At 45.6% G+C, this 16,264-nt stretch overlaps 1 protein-coding gene across 1 annotated transcript in view; it reads left to right on the forward strand.

The window, feature by feature from the left end:
• Positions 1 to 16,264, forward strand: part of hspg2 (heparan sulfate proteoglycan 2) — a 93,326-nt gene that overhangs the window by 41,817 nt on the left and 35,245 nt on the right. The window contains exons 7-33 of the mRNA XM_070968145.1: positions 860 to 985; positions 1,141 to 1,326; positions 1,401 to 1,520; positions 1,997 to 2,128; positions 2,532 to 2,676; positions 3,362 to 3,519; positions 3,604 to 3,744; positions 3,886 to 4,049; positions 4,135 to 4,314; positions 4,434 to 4,630; positions 5,101 to 5,248; positions 5,792 to 5,919; positions 6,175 to 6,261; positions 6,544 to 6,602; positions 6,879 to 6,940; positions 7,130 to 7,270; positions 7,476 to 7,649; positions 7,944 to 8,123; positions 8,224 to 8,342; positions 8,444 to 8,555; positions 9,001 to 9,114; positions 9,314 to 9,441; positions 9,668 to 9,754; positions 15,000 to 15,070; positions 15,210 to 15,274; positions 15,358 to 15,498; positions 15,845 to 16,036. Of these exons, the coding sequence (XP_070824246.1) occupies positions 860 to 985; positions 1,141 to 1,326; positions 1,401 to 1,520; positions 1,997 to 2,128; positions 2,532 to 2,676; positions 3,362 to 3,519; positions 3,604 to 3,744; positions 3,886 to 4,049; positions 4,135 to 4,314; positions 4,434 to 4,630; positions 5,101 to 5,248; positions 5,792 to 5,919; positions 6,175 to 6,261; positions 6,544 to 6,602; positions 6,879 to 6,940; positions 7,130 to 7,270; positions 7,476 to 7,649; positions 7,944 to 8,123; positions 8,224 to 8,342; positions 8,444 to 8,555; positions 9,001 to 9,114; positions 9,314 to 9,441; positions 9,668 to 9,754; positions 15,000 to 15,070; positions 15,210 to 15,274; positions 15,358 to 15,498; positions 15,845 to 16,036 (3,557 nt within the window). The remainder of the gene's footprint in view (positions 1 to 859; positions 986 to 1,140; positions 1,327 to 1,400; positions 1,521 to 1,996; positions 2,129 to 2,531; positions 2,677 to 3,361; positions 3,520 to 3,603; positions 3,745 to 3,885; positions 4,050 to 4,134; positions 4,315 to 4,433; positions 4,631 to 5,100; positions 5,249 to 5,791; positions 5,920 to 6,174; positions 6,262 to 6,543; positions 6,603 to 6,878; positions 6,941 to 7,129; positions 7,271 to 7,475; positions 7,650 to 7,943; positions 8,124 to 8,223; positions 8,343 to 8,443; positions 8,556 to 9,000; positions 9,115 to 9,313; positions 9,442 to 9,667; positions 9,755 to 14,999; positions 15,071 to 15,209; positions 15,275 to 15,357; positions 15,499 to 15,844; positions 16,037 to 16,264) is intronic.

The following is a 16,264-nucleotide window of genomic DNA, read 5'->3' on the forward strand; positions in this document are numbered from 1 at the left end:
GGTCTGTAGGCCTAGTTTATCTAGTCCATCTACTTTAGTCTGTCTAGTTTTCTCCCGACTCTTTAGTCTAGTTTGTGTGTCTGTCCAATTTGTCTTTGTTTCTTTTTTGTCCAGCGTGTGTCCAAGCTAATCTGTGTGACTAGTTTAGTCAGTCTATCTACTCTGGGTGTCTAGTTTATCTTGTCTAGTCGGTCAAGTTTAGCCTGTCTAACCTATTCTGTCCAGTCTGTTTAGTTTGTGTGTCCACCTAGTCTGTCTGTATAGTCTTTGTGTCTAGTTTATCTAGTCTAGTCAGTCTAGTTCAGTCTGTGTCTAACCTATTCTCTCTAGTCTAGGCTAGTCTGTTGAGTTTGTGTATCCTGTCTAGTCTGTCTATATAGTCTTTTTGTCTGTCTAAACTAGTCTTTTTGTCTCGTCTACTTTGTGTGTCTAGTTTGCCCAGTGTAGTCCCTCATGTCTACCTGTATGTCTAATCAGTCTAGTCTAGTCGTGTGTGCCTGGTCGAGTCTGTCTTTTCTAGTCAATCCATGTATCGATCAGTGTCAACTTAGATCTTACGTTAGAGCGCAGAGTGGATTTCACGCCCAACAGAAAACTTAATGCAAAACAAGTATTTGCAAAAATGTGAGAATATCCTCGAGTATCTGAAAGCCCACCTCAATGACAGTCTGTCCAACATGCCTGAGTTACACTGGCTGTAGTAACCTGATGCCTGAGGGCCCAGGACACTAGTTTCTCACCTCACTTTGTTTTATTAGTGCTGTGATATGACAGTAGTGTGGTGTAGTGTGTTAGCCGTACAGTAGCCTTGGCTTGCATGTCTTTGATCCTTCAACACCCCCCCCCCCCCCTCTCTTAGTAACCCCTGGCATCAGACCCTGCATGCCAGATGAGCACAGGTGTGGTGATGGGACATGTATCCTGATGGAATACCTGTGTGACAACAGACCAGACTGCAGAGACATGAGTGATGAGACCAATTGTGGTGAGTGGCTTCAGCTTGGCCAGCTAGTTGTAACACGGCTGGCTGTAGCATGGACTAATGGCTGGATGTGAGATGCGTTCACTTACTGTAACAGCTCAAAGTAACCGCTTTGCACAAGTTTAATCAGAGATTTGTTCTCACCATAAAATGACCAGCTCCTCCAGTCTTCACGCCGCCTCCCACCACAACCGCCACCGTCAAGAAGCCCCCGCGGCCCCCCAGCCCAACTGGACCCTGCAGAGCGGATCAAGCCACATGCCAGAGCGGAGAGTGTATCCCACGAGACTACATCTGTGACGGAGAGAGGGACTGCTCGGACGGAAGCGACGAGTTCAGATGTGGTAAGTGAGCCCTGCAGCCCTGTGCATGTGTGCGCTCTGAGACAACAGCGTACGCTCAAACTATCTCCTCACAGGTACTCCATCTCCCTGTGAACCCAACGAGTTCAAGTGCAAAAATGGCCGCTGCGCCCTCAAGCTTTGGCGTTGTGATGGAGACAACGACTGTGAGGATAACTCAGATGAAACAGACTGCCGTAAGTCTCAGTTCCTCTCCCGAGTCCTCCTCAACATTTTGAGAAATAAACCTATTTGCTTTCTTGCTGAGAGCCACACGAGGAGATCAATACCACTCTCATACCTATTACATTTGAACTGGAATTGCCAGGAGACCGTTATCCTAGCTTAGCATAAAAACTGGAAGCAGGAGGAAACAGCTGCTTCCGGCCAAGAAGTAGCTCTTGCACAGAGCCCCCATAAAACCACAACTTGTCAAGTAGCATATGACGTGCTAATTAGTGAGTTCAGAAGTGCTGTTAGGTGGATTTTATTTCCCTTGGACAAAGCCAGAGTAGCCTTTTGACCCTGCTTCCAGTCTTTATGCTAAGCTTCGCTAATGGACCTCATATTTAATGTACAGATATGAGAGTGGTGTCAGTCTTTTCACCTAACTCTCGACCTTTAACGGTTGCTGCTGTTTGAGAGTGATGAAAACCTGTGCTGAATTCTACAGCCACCAAGGGTCCTGGTGACAGATGTGCTCCTGAGCAGTTTGAATGCCTGGGCGATCGCACCTGCATCCCGGCAAGTTACCAGTGTGATGAAGAGCCAGACTGCCCTGACCGCTCTGATGAGTACGGCTGCAGTAAGTCTCACACCAGCAGCTGTCTACAGCTCTCTGCTCCTGCAATCTTTCCCTCCCTCTCGTGCACATTTCTCTTTTTTTCCTACTTCTTGCACCCTCTCTATGCTTCTTTGACCCTCCTCAATAGTCACTCTTCGAGTTCCTTTGTACGCTGTGACTAATTTGCTGTGAACCAGACTCTTTTCACACACGTGTTGACGGAGACACAGAGCTTTTTGTGAACCATCTATTCCTGAGAACTGAAAGGGAATTGTCTGTCCATAGCAGAGAATTACGCTTCCTCTGGCTTTCAGGCATTTATGAGCCTCACTGGTTCGCCAAATTCCAGTCACATGCCGGGCTTTTTGTACATGTGCATTTATTATGTGGTTTAAACAGTTCTCATCCTCTGGACACTTCACAGCCCCTCCCTCTGTGACAAGCCCGCCAGAAGAGTCCATTCAGGCAGCGCGGGGGGCGACAGTGACGTTCACCTGTCAGGCTGTCGGAGTGCCAACACCCATCATCACCTGGAGACTCAACTGGGGACACATTCCTGTCAGCGGCAGGTGGGTTTGATGAGAAATCCTCCTCCCTGCTGACTTTTTATTATTTGTACTATAATTAAGACTAACTTGCAAACTACGCTAAGTCATGTTGACAACATTACAGGTTATTCAGGGTTCGTGGAAAATGCTGTGCAATTGATTTTGAATTTATTTGGAACTGATATGCTCTGAATGTCAGAAATTGATTTTTGTTGACGCTGCTTTTGGAAAAACATATGTTGCACTGCTCGGGCAAGCTGTCTCCAATTAAACATCTGCATCTGGTGAAAGCCAGTCTTGCTTAATTGATCAGCAGCAGACCATGAATGAATGGCTATGAATTTGTCTTCTCTGCACTCACACTTACCTGGCATATGACGAGTGTTCTTTTAGACCACAGTCTAACTATCAGCACTCCGGTAAGATCAGTGTTTACATGCAACTATAATTGTATTTGGACCTGTGATTTTAATTACTGAGATATTTGTGGTGTGCTCCATCTCCAGAAGTTGCTGTTTCAGGATGTTCACCCTGGGCGTAGTCTGCTGTGCGCGTGGTTAAGCAACAGCAGCTGAATTTTATGGATTTTTGTGTAACAATATTTCTACAGTCAGAGTCAGAGGGTTCATTCTAAAGTCCATGCCATAGCTGACGTAGACTCTCCACCAAGATAATTGCTGTAAAAGTGATCATTCTGTGTTCACAGGATCTCCATGACCAGCGAGAACGGCCGCGGCACTCTGACCATTCGTGATGTGAAGGAAGCAGATCAGGGGGCGTACACCTGTGAGGCCATCAACGCTAAAGGGTTGGTGTTTGGTATCCCTGACGGAGTGCTGACTCTCACATCGAATCCAAATCCAGGTACTGATGCCCTCACTTCCACTGTGTGGTCCCCACCAGAAACATTACAAAAAACTGCCGATGTAAGTCCAGTGTCGTTTGCAGGCAACTGTCCTGATGGGCACTTCAGTGTGGATGGCCGCTGTGTGTCCTGCTTCTGTGCTGGAATCACCAAGAACTGCAAGAGCACCGGTCGCTACCGCAACCGCATCAGCCTCAGATTCACTGATGAGGAAGACTTCAAAGGTACTGAAGCCATCCATCCTTATGAAACCGCAAGAGAGCTAACAGAGCTAATTCGCTGTCGACTGTAACCCCTTCAAAAGTTTGTGGTGTCCTAACATTTAGAGCACAAGTCAGCCTGATTGTATCTGTTATTATTTCCAGGAGTGAACGTCACCTACCCCTCCAGGCCAGGCACTCCTCCTCTCTCCTCCACTCAGATCCTCATTAACCCTGAGATGGAAGAGTTCCAGCTCGTCGACCTGTCGCGCCGTTTCCTCAACCTGGACTCCTTCTGGACTTTGCCTCGCCAGTTCCTGGGCAACAAGGTAAAGGATAAAATTATTTTCAGACCGTATTTTACTTAATCCATCATCACACTTAAGCATGAAAACCCATTTAATCTCCTCTTAGATTGACTCCTATGGAGGATCCTTGAAGTACAAAGTGCGGTACACGCTGGCCCGCGGTCTGACTGAAGTTGTGGAGAAGCCGGATGTGATACTGGTCGGAAATGGACGCAGGCTTGTGTACCGCAGAGGCAGTGGCACCCCTGCCCGAGTGGTCAACCAGAAGGAGATCAAGTTCACTGAAGTAGGTCTTTGGTTAAAGAAAGTTCTTCTTACAAAAACAAGTGCAGAATCTGAACAATCCTGTGGTGAATTTGTGATGATGACGTAGCTCTTTAAAAAACCTGCTTATTACTGTTTCAGGATAACTGGCAGCACTCCAATGGCCGCCCTGTGAGCCGGGAGGAGCTGATGATGACTCTGGCCAACCTGGACAGCATCAGCATCCGCACCATCTACGACAACCACATGGTCAGCGTGGCCATCAGTGACATTGTCATGGACACCACCACTGTGGAGTTCAGCACTCTGGGTCATGCAAAGACTGTCGAAGAGTGCAGGTAAGAAATTAAAAAAAAAAAAAAAACACTTCAGGTATGATACTGTGGGGTCAAGTGAGACTCAAATACCAAATACTCACAAGCTGTCAGTCAGTAGTCTACAATCAAAGCAACCTGTTGGGATGTGTGCAGTTGACTTATTTAGTGAAAAGTGCTGTGCAGTAATACAGTCACATTCATTTGTGTTTTTTGTTTGACTTTTTGGAGCATTTGTTTTTGAAACAATTACAAAAATGTATTTTGAGGGACAGCTTGTTACAAAGTAACATCCCGGGTTCAGTTACGGCCAGTGGCTTGTTGCATGTCATTGCCTTCTCACTGTTATCTAATCCCAAAATCAAAGCAGTGTGGCTTTTTGCTGGGCTGCAGTCAGCTGTTTTTTATTTACAACATTAGGAAAGATTATAATTTCACTCAACATAGTTGTCGTTGAAGCGTTGCTTGATTATACCCATATTTATCGTTCCCAGATGTCCTCCTGGATATTCAGGCCTGTCCTGTGAGGTGTGTTCCGCTGGTTTCGAGCGTGTCCCTGGTGGATCCTATCTTGGCACCTGTGCCGGTTGTAACTGCAATGGACATGCCAGCGCCTGTGATCCAATCAGCGGACACTGTCTGGTAATAGCTAACTCCTTTTTTGGCAAGAAAAGCTGTCATGCAGTCACTTATGATCAACTGGAATTAGCAGATAATCGCTTCCTTATTGTAAAACTCTCAAGAGTTTAGCTTGTTGATCATGACAGATGTTTGTCTGCTTAAAGGAAAGGCTCCCATTCGCGCTTTTGCCAAGAGTTGGTTGAGAAGATCAATACACTCTTGTGTATGCACGCTAAGCATGAAGCTAGAACCAACAGGCGATTAGCTTAGCTTAGAATAAAGACTGAAGACAGAACATGTTAATGAGATCAGTTTAGAGATGCTGGTCAGCTGTTTTTTTAAAGGTTAGCTCCTTCTTCTAGTATTTATGTTAAGATGAACTAATAAACTCCTGGCTCTTGCTTCATATTTAGAGTACAGACACAAATGTATATTGAATTTCTCATCTAATTCTGTGCAAGACAGCAATTAAGTGTATTTCCCAAAATGTCAAACTATTTCATTTTAAACCTTTTTGACTGGCATCCGTGTAAGAGAATGACCAGTGTGTTCTCGGCGCCGCAGAGCTGCCAGCACAACACAGAGGGCCCTCAGTGTGACAAGTGTCGCTCAGGCTACTTTGGTGACCCGAGCCGAGGCCGCCCCGATGACTGCAAGCCCTGCCCCTGCCCATACTATGAGACCTCGCGCCGGTAAGGTCGCGGACCCACCCAGACCACACACACAGATCTACAGTACAAATTCAGGCTGACGCATACACACCCACATAGCACACAAGGCATCAGTGGGACCAGTATGAGCTGTTTGGCCTTGCAGTTTTTTATCCCCAAAAGCTGAGCTCCATTCAAATATTTGAGAACGGGTTCGTTCATTCATTCATTCAGCACGTCACTCATTAAACCACTGTTGTCATTTTTAATCTATGGCTTTCTTGGTGGGCTCTGTAGGTTTTCTGACACCTGCTTCCTGGATGTTGATCAACAGCCAACATGTGACGCCTGCAGGCCCGGCTACACGGGAAGACGCTGTGAAAAGTGAGGAAGCTGATATCATCAACTGTGCCTTTAAGTTGAAGTTTAGATAGTCTGGACCAGGCGGTAATATAGTTTATAAAAAGGTGGTAAAATAATGATTTCCAGCAGAGCTTCAGCTGCTGCAACGGTGCAAGGAGAAAAAGTCTGGAGAGGTCAAAACTCCAGCAGCACTTAAAGCACAAATAAGCGCCGACATTTTGATTGATTGCAGCTGAAGGAGCAAAAACAAATGCTTGTGGTAAATAGGTCAATCATTACTCTTATGTTTGTGTTTTATTTCAGGTGTGCACCTGGTTACCAGGGTAACCCCCTCCTGCCTGATGGAAAATGTGTTCCTAACCGTGAGTAATCAACAACTGCACCATTTTTCTCATTTAAAGGAATCGACAGAAGCTGCGCATGTATTGTTTCACCTGTTGTACTCGTCATTCAGCGATATGACTGCAGGGAGGTCTCACCCCTGTGTAATGATTACCATAGGCCTTTTCCCTTGGAGTTATAGTAGGCTGTAGTATGTGGTCATGGCTCAGGTATGCAGAATGGCTGGAACGCTCCCAGGTACACTTTCCTTTCCTTACCCCATATGTCATCTTCTTTCCACTGCTCTCCCCCTGCAGAAAGCTCCAAGTGTGACAACAGAGGAGTTATCAGCTCCAGCAGCAGACCGTGCAGCTGCAAGGTAAACGTACAGCGTGGTGAACTCTAAGTGAAATATCAGGATTATAATGCAAGCGTTTAGTGTGATCTGGTCCTGATTTGTGGTTTACGAGGCTGACGTGTCCTACTGTTTTGTTTTTTCTTCTGTGAAAGAAATAAGCAGATGCATTACATATGTGTTTGTGTGTTTTGTTTCTGTGTGTACGTGCAGAACAACGTGGCAGGCGCTCAGTGTGATGAGTGTAAGGCCGGGTTCTTCCACCTATCAGAGGCCAACCCTGAGGGCTGTCTACGCTGTTTCTGCATGGGCGTCACCAAGCAGTGCGCCAGCTCCACTTGGAATCGAGATCAGGTCGGTCGCGAAGTGACTAATGGTAAAGGGAGGGGGGGAATGTGTTTGGTATCAAGGTTTGACTGTTTGTGCAGTCAAGCTGTATCAGCAAATCCTTTCAGATGCTGAACGGCCAGAAGCAATGTGCAAACAGTGCTCAAGTGGGATCACATGTACGGTAAATCTCTGCTCACATCTCACTCAGACGGTCGTTTGTGTCTCTCAGGTGCGAGGAGGGGTGAACGGGCAGCTCTTCTCCCTCTCCAACAGTGCCAACACCAAAACTATCTCTGAAGGCATCTCCCAGAGGAGCTCCTCTGAAGTTGTGTACCGCTCCTTCTCTAGTGTCCCCAACGACATCTACTACTGGGTCCTGCCTGAGAGCTTCAGAGGAGATAAGGTGAGAGGAAAGACAACAAAGAAGAGAGCCGGCTGGGGGAGAGGAGAGAGAAGCGTCAGTCAAGCTGCTCTTCTCTGCCCTTTCTGGCCCTCTCATTCATGCCTCAACATGTTGTCAAGTGAAAAGGCTGCACTTATCCGCACAGCGAGCCTCCTTTGAACCTCAAGCTTGAATTCACAGTCAAGCTCAACATGGGTGTCTTGTGACTTCCCCCACAGTATCATAGGGGTGAAATACCTTTCCACTATTCACTTGTGTTGAGATGAGCTTCTCCTTTCACCATGTTGTTACCAGGTGACGGCTTATGGCGGGGAGCTTCGCTACACAGTGCGCTTTGAACCATTCCAGCGCTCTCTGGTGATTGATGGTCAGCCAGATGTGGTACTCCAGGGCAACGGCATCTTCTTGGAGCACTACTCGCAGACCAAGACGCTCCCACGTGTCCCTCAAACCGTCACTGTGACCTTCAGAGAGGTGTGTTTCATTGTTCAAATGTTGCTGCTCAGCTAAATCTGAACCCTCACACATGTCAGGAGACTAACTTTTCATTTTCCTGCTTCCTTCCGGCTGATAGTCTGCATGGCGGCGCGCCGATGGGCAGCCGTGCACCCGTGAACACCTGCTGATGGCTCTGGCTGACATTACCGTCTTCATGATCAGGGCCACCTACGCAGACAACATGGCTGAGAGCAGGTATGTTAGGAGTTTCCTCTGTCACTGCGCAGCTCATTCATGAACTTTGCACTTGGTAAATTTATTGTGTTCTTTTTTTTTATTTGTTTTTTGTTGAATAGTCTTTCTGACATCAAGATGGACATCGCCGTTCCTCAACCCACTGGTAATGAACGTGCTCTGGAGGTGGAAGAGTGTGCCTGCCCTCAGGGATACAGAGGACCTTCCTGCCAGGTAGACACAAAATCTTAACTAAAGGTCTGCTTACTACCTTTTTTTTTTTTTTTAGCTTTGAAGATGTTTTACTTATTATCACATTACCAACTGAGCCACCTCCACAGCGTTAGAGCAAATTCCATTCACTGATGAAAGCTGTGGGATTTTGTTGAAAGCTCAGTAGCTAGTACTTTGAGTTTTTTTTTTCTTTGTCAAACTACTATTTCTGACTGAACCTCCATCCTCTAGATTAGTTTAATTTAGTCTTAGCTTGAAAAAAGGAAGAAGCGTTAGGCACAGATATGCCTACGCTTGTTAGGAATAGCACAGTAAAGTCTCTAACTTTTCCATTCCCGTCCCTGATGATAATTGCAGTCTGTCTCCCTGCTGCGGTGGAACAAAGACATATTCCTCTTTGTCATCACTTGTCTCTCACCTGAGGTGTTTTTCCATGCCGTTGCAGGAGTGTGATGAAGGTTACACTCGGTCCAGCTCCGGCCTTTACCTGGGCACTTGTGAGAGGTGCGACTGCAATGGTCACGCCAGCGGCTGTGACCCAGAGACCGGCAGGTGTCTGGTAGGTTTTAGGCTGCTCTTCTTCTTCTCTCTCGCTTCTTTGCCAACGTTCAGCCTGCTTTGATCTCTACAGTGGAATGCACTAATGCTTTCTTGGCAAATCCCGACATGTGGAAACACTGTGTCATTTGCAAGTACTGTACATTCAGCTGCTCCGTGGATCTCACCTCGTCTTCATTTGTGTCTGTCCTGACCAAAAGCAATGTCTCCACAACACCGCCGGCCCGAGGTGTGAGCGCTGTCAGACTGGTTTCTATGGAAACCCTGTAACGGGTGGTGCTCAGGCCTGCCAGCCCTGCCCCTGTCCTGGAACTGCTTCCAGCAACCAGTGAGTTCATGTCTGAAGGTCTTTTCTGCTTGTGTCAGTTTTATTCAGTCAGTCTAGATTGCTCTTAATTGTTCTGATTAATGCTAGATTAAGCAAAGTAAACTTGCAATTCACCAGCTGACAAACCGCTTTACTTGAATGCCCCAAAACAACCCAGGAAGAAACTACATATGAACACTGCCAAAACCAGCGTTCTTGTGATGTGCATGGCTTTCTGTTTGCACAGATTCTCCACCACCTGCTACCTGGAGTCTGACGGACAGCCGACCTGTGATAACTGCCCCCCTGGATACACTGGCCGACGCTGTGAAAGGTATGCCCCCCCCCCCTTTCTCTTTCTGCTTTTCCTTGTCTTCTTTTCTTCCTCTCACGGTTCTCTGGACACTGCTCAGTGTTTGGGGTTACTGGGTGGGCCGGCAGCAAGGTTAGCAGGGGCTGGCAGTAGCACCGAGTGGTTTCATTCACAGGAAAGGGATATGAGCATGTCTGTGGTTCGCCTCTCTTGTTTTTTTTCCCGGCAGTTGTGATTAAGTGGTGTCAGTCAAGGGATGGGAGAAGCAAATTGGTGCCACCCATTCTGGAGTACCTGTGAAGTTTAGTGCTGTGTCCTGTTTTCCAGATCTGCTGGTGGATATTGTTTTCTTGGATTTATTGATTTGAATATAAGGTCATTTCTGCTGTGGTTCAATAACGTGTCTTTGTTAAAGGATAAGGGGCCTTTGGTGGTACTGAGAATGTCATCACCCAGATTTTTATTGTTCATGGAAAATAAGTTTGCCAAAGGAGACATAACAGTGCTGTATGTCCTGAGGAAACCTTTAGTTGGCTTAAAATCTTACTCACTTTGCTTTCTTCTGTCCTTTGCTCTGCCTCCAAAAGCCTTCCCAGAAGTTGCTTTCTGCTTCAGCTTTGCGCTTTGCAATTAGCAAAATTTTAAGGTGTTGGTTCACATGATCTTTTTGCACAGACCAAATGTATTTCCTGGGTCTCTACGACATAAATGTAGACGTGGCATTTATGAGGACTCCTGTTTGGCTAATCAATCTTTGCCGCTCCAAGGGCAAAGATGCTGAGGTGACTTGGGTGTAAGACACAACACACAAATAATTAATTGTTTGAACGTCTCTGCCTGCATCATGCCTGATTCTGCTGTTTTGACATTAAGAGAAGAGATGCCGTCTGCGGACAGTTGTGGGGACCCCTTCCTGGAGAAGCCCATAGAAGGTCTCCTACCTGTGGGATGTGGAGCTGAAGCAGTATTCAATTTCAGCTGGGAGAAAGAGATAGCACAGTATGGCAGTGGAGATGATGATGATGACACTGACAAGCTGGGGCCTACCACCGAAGGAACAATCATCATCCCTACTAGGTCTTTACTGTCTACTGCAGCTCACCATCGCACTACACGTTTCACAACAGTAGCTGGGGTGGGCATTGTTTCAGTCACCCCCAATAGATCAGCAACAAGACTCCCACCACGCTTCACACCCAGCCCAGAAAGCAGACACTCCAGCTTCCAGCACCTGCTCCGGATTCACCTGAACACCTTTAACCAGCGCCTGAGCATGCTGGAAAGAAACACGCTAGATATGAAGGAGACCATTCACGGTATGGAGGACCAGCAGAGTAACCTCAGCTCTCAGCTGAAGGAGCTCATCACCATGCAGTCAGCTGCGGAGAAGAGCCAGAAGGTTAGCGAGCTGGAGAAGAGCTACACAGAGATGGAGGCCCGTCTGAGCAGATTGGAGGGAAGGTTGGAGATCCTGATCGACGGCTTCACTGCGCTGGCTCAGGAAATGAATAAGATGAAACGTGCTAGACACACTTCCCGTTCTCCCCAAGAAAAGAGGGCTCTGCCTTCGGTCGCCACAGTCCTCGCGCTCCCATCGTATTCAACACCTCAGCCTCCAGTCAGAATTACACCGACTGAAACACCATTGACCAGTAGAGCCACGGTGCCCAAGAGCATACCGACCCCAGGCCTCCCCGCGAACAAACCCACTTCGTCTCGTCAGAGAGAGAGAAAACTCAAGTCTGCAGCCACCACTACATCAGTAAAAAACACAACACAGCTTCAGTCAGTCACTATGCCATCCAAAAGTCAGGTTTCAACAAGGTCAGCAACCAAGTTGAAGACCACCCGGAGTAAACCCAGGACTGCTTCAAAATCTACATCTCAAGCTACAGTGAAGCCTGAAACTAAACAGCCAGAACGTAGGAGGTCCACTAAAGGAGGAAAACAGGTAACAGCTAAACGAGTTTCACAGCCGAGCAAAACAAAACCAAAGCAAGTTCAGAAAGAAGCAACAATCACTAAATTTCAACTAGAGCCGCCGTCTCACAAATCAAACCATGCAAAGCCCGGCAAGGTCAAAGAAAAGGATTCTGTATCACCGGTCAAAACCAATGGACGTAAGAAAGCCTTTAGATCAGATGAACCAGTTCTAAAAAAGGTTCAGGGGGGTGAAAAGACTTCAAAAGATGATTCAAAGAGATCGTCAAAACCAAGCTCAAAGGGTAACTCATACCAAAATGAGAAGAAGACAGAGCACAACTCGTTTAAGTTAGTCTCTCAAAAAACAAAGAATTCCACAAGGAACACAGTCACAACCACAAAAGCAACCAAGGCTACTACTACAAAGAAGTCTAACACAACAGTAAGAAGGAACTCAACTCCACCTAAAACCAAGGCTACCACTGCAAAGAAAGTTTCTAAAAAACCCCAGCAGAAAAAGAAGACAAACTCTCGCTCTAGTGTTTTGGACCTACTGCAGCTCTTAAGTGGAGATCGCAGGTCTGGAAAGCCGAAAAAGACTCAAGAGGGTTCTCTTCATGTTGTCTTGGGAAGGCTGGCCATTCCTATCAAAATTATCCCTGATGACTAGGGATTAATGTGTCTTTCCTTATTTTATTTTTTTCATTGTTTAAGTATTTAGGCTCTGATCCTCATATTTATGTCTGTTACTGCGACCACATCAATAGGACTTAATGAAGGGACTGATTTTATGACACTGTGTTATTTTAGAGGGATTCTCCAGATGTTTAATGCCATATTGATGTGGTGTTATTATTGTGATACTAATGGCTTTTAAGGTATATTTTATTATAATCAATTATTGCACAAAGTCCTGCGATGAAGAAAGAGCTTAGCATTAGTAGCTCTTATGTGTACACATTTGTGTTGTGGCCACACTACCTCAGGTTTTAAAGGTATCACCCCCCACCATTTCATGATCAGTCATGCTTCCTGCATTCAAATGGGCATGTCTGTAATGGTGTTTTCAATATGTGTTGGTGTGCTGGAAAAGCCTTACACCTCTGTCACCTTGTGAGTTCAGGATAAAGTTAGGTATTGTTTGCAGTATATGTTTGTGTGCTAAGTGTTTTAAATCAGAGAGCCTTGTCATGTTCCACATTTTGGGTTTTATTTTTTAATTTGTCTCATGAAGATTAGTTTAAATATTATATTTAGTGGCTGTAAATGCAGCAATAATAATGAAAGCATCAATTTGATGCATTCTTATCTTGTCATGTCAGTATCTTTCTGTTGGTCCAATACTTTGGTTGGTACTGATGGATTGTCATGAAAGTTGATTCAGACTTTTATGGTCTCCGCAGGATGGATTCTAATTATTTTGGTGATTCCCAGACTTTTTGTTTATCCAATACTTTGGTTTATATCTCAGAAAACTGATGACAGTCCCATCAGGCTCAGCTGTACTTTATGCTAAGTGATAGTTAACGAATTTTAGTATGCTAACACGCTAAAAAAAATGTGCTAAATATGGTAAAAATGCCAAACATCAGCATTAGCATTTAGCACCACACAGCTGCCAGCTGGCTTTAGGCTCGTTCCGATGGATTCGGGAGCATGAGCGTGCTCAGCAAATCTCATGGCATTCTGCTTGTTAGCTTATGAGATGTCTTGGTGAAAATTCAACATTATGGACTGATGCTGAACTCAACAAGAGGTCATGGGTTCACTGAAAGCAATAGGACTTAATCCTCTGGAGACCAATAATGCCCTCAGTAGATTAAATCAAAATCCAGCCTTTTGTGTTGTAAATCTTTTATGGAAAGTTTTTCTGCGTAAGTCAATTATGCTATGTCAAATCTATTCACGTCATTTGTAACAAGCATTACGCTCCCAGAAAGCTCACAGTAAGTGGAAGTCTGCTGGGGGCATCAGATTTTACTGCCAATGGTACATTACATTTTGATATTACTTGAGTAGCTCTTGATATTTTGGACCACTGTGCGGCTAGAGAAAAGGTCAGTTTCCTGAAAAGAACTGGATTCATCTTCTGGGGACCATGAATATCAAATAGTCAGTTTCATGGCAATCTGGCCAGCAGTTGTAAGACCAAAGCATTGGATGCTTAACGCCCAATATTTCCCATGCTTTGGTCTGTCGCTGAAGAAATGTCTTATCATTAGCATTTAGAGAAATGTTAGACCCAGTTTTCAACATCTGTATCATCTTCAGGAGAAAGGTTGAAATTGTTTGTGAGATCATTTAGTTTAATTTAAATGTGACATTGTTGTCATGTGTGTTTGTCATGAGCTGTGTGTCATTTCTCAATAGCCTTTAGTTCTGAACGTTTTTAGCATTTTCACATGGCCGTATCTCTTTTGATGTATTTTCTATTCCCCAAGCAACACTGACTTTAAGGACTGACTTAACCACACTTTAGAAACTACTGTATGTCTCAGGAGTTAGTTTGAATAGGCGTTCCCAAAGCAAGTTCATAGCATGGAAGTCCTCTTGTTGGCTGTTGACCTGCGGACCTGCCAGAGGACAGGTGAGGTAAGACTGACAGCAGCTGCCCTCAGGGCAACCTGCACAGATCTGTGGTTGGAGTAGTCTCACTCTGGTGGCAGTGGCGTTGTTTGCTTGGGTTGAAGGCGTTTTGCTTTGCTGTGTCACAATATCAGAAATAACTTCCCTCCTTAGCAGCTTAGCATCTTCTGCGGCTCATTACATCACCTGTGCTCACCTCTGCTTTGTTCTCATAACAGTTCTGTATTTGTGAAGCTTTTTATTTTATGGTGATGTTTTTCAGATTTTCTGTCAATGTTAACGTGTTCCTGTGCAAAGGTGTTCCTCAGTTTCAGCTGTTGTCACGCTCATGTAAGAGATGGAATCAACATCTGAGACATGTTGAATGTTTTAGCAGCAGCTATGCTTCATCCATCTCCAGTGCAAGCAGTGTGTCATGATCTTTTTTCTCTGGGGAAACTGTTTGTATTCAGTGCAAAAGCTGGGTGCCTGTGATTTTTTCAGGTCGTGAATGTAAGACTAGTGCTTAGTGTGTGTATGTGTACTTACTGGATGGAATAACAGAATCGTTTGTCTGTTCCTTGTCTGAATGACTCAGTCCTTTGTTCGTGGTTGACGTCTGCTTTGGGTCAAGAAGACTCCCAAAAGGACACAATTCATCAAATATATCACCTCTTGCAGACTTCCCAGCTTCCTGCCTCATTGTGCTTTGGGTGAAAACTTGTATCCTCCTTGACTGGAAATATTTATCCAAACACATTGTCTATTTTCGTTTCAGATGTGCCGCAGGATACACTGGCAACCCACTGATTGGACAGAGATGCAGTGTTGGCGGCAATGAAGTCAATGGTACAGAAACATGACAGATATTGTTCCATCTTCCAGCTTTGATCAACAGAACTTTCAAAACTCCCTTTCGTGTCATTAATATGGATTTAACAGAATGTAGGTACATATTTTTACTATCTTCTCTTCTGCCCTGTTACAGGTAACTGCTATAACTGTGACCAAAGAGGAAGTGAAGGCTGCGATGGTGGCGTGTGCCGCTGCAAGGTGATCAGAGGAAGACGCCTGCAATAAGCGGATTCGAATGGTCTGATTCCTTTGTGTCTCATTTCCTTGATCCTGTGTTGCAGATGAACATTGAAGGTCCATCTTGCTCCAGCTGCAAGTCTGGAACCTTCCATCTCAGCCCGGAGAACAAAGATGGCTGCCTGTCCTGTTTCTGTATGGGCGTCACTCAGCAGTGCTCCAGCTCTACCTACTACAGAGACCTGGTGAGGCCTTTAAACATTGACTTCAGAGAGAACAGATGTGTGTGGCCTAAATTCCCCCTCGTCACAGCAGCTCCAAGTGGCTTCAAGCCAGTGAGATTCCTCTCTCCTTCCTCAGGGAATATCTACAAGGATACCTTTTGACATCTATATGAAATCTATATGGTCACATATGTGCCTTACGTGTGCAAATAAAAAGAAGCTTAATGGCTGGGGAAGCAATAGTCTTAAGTGCTGTGTGACGTTCCCCGAAACGCAGTCGGCAAAGTGAGCCACGCGTCCGATCACAATCAAAATTCTTGCTTCTTTGTTGTGTAGCTTCATTGCATTTTCAAATGTGTGCTTGCAGGTGTCCTCAGTCTTTTCTCCAGGGAACTTCCAGGGATTCGCTCTGGTGAACCGTCAACGCACCAACCGCATCTCTACTGGTTTCACTGTGGAGGTTTCCACTGAAGGCACTCAGCTGTCCTACAGCAACTTTGACTACCTGGGACAGGAGCCTCATTACTGGCAGCTTCCGGGGGTCTACCAGGGAGACAAGGTTAGTATTGAAGAGCACAAACGGTCACTAAGTCTGTGGAAGAAGCCCAAGCAAGGCCATGAACCCCTTGATGATGTATATAAGGGGCAGAGCAGCTCTCATCAGAAACTTGTAGACCACTCTTATTCTATTGCTGTCTCCATTTTGCTCCTTTCTTAAATCCCAGCAAGCCTTTCTTTTCAAGCTTTTTCATTCTCTCTCTTCAGCCCTCTTTGCCTCCAATGCTAC

This window comes from Chaetodon trifascialis, chromosome 8 (assembly GCF_039877785.1).
Source record: "Chaetodon trifascialis isolate fChaTrf1 chromosome 8, fChaTrf1.hap1, whole genome shotgun sequence".
In the NCBI taxonomy this organism is placed as follows: Eukaryota; Metazoa; Chordata; class Actinopteri; order Chaetodontiformes; family Chaetodontidae; genus Chaetodon; species Chaetodon trifascialis.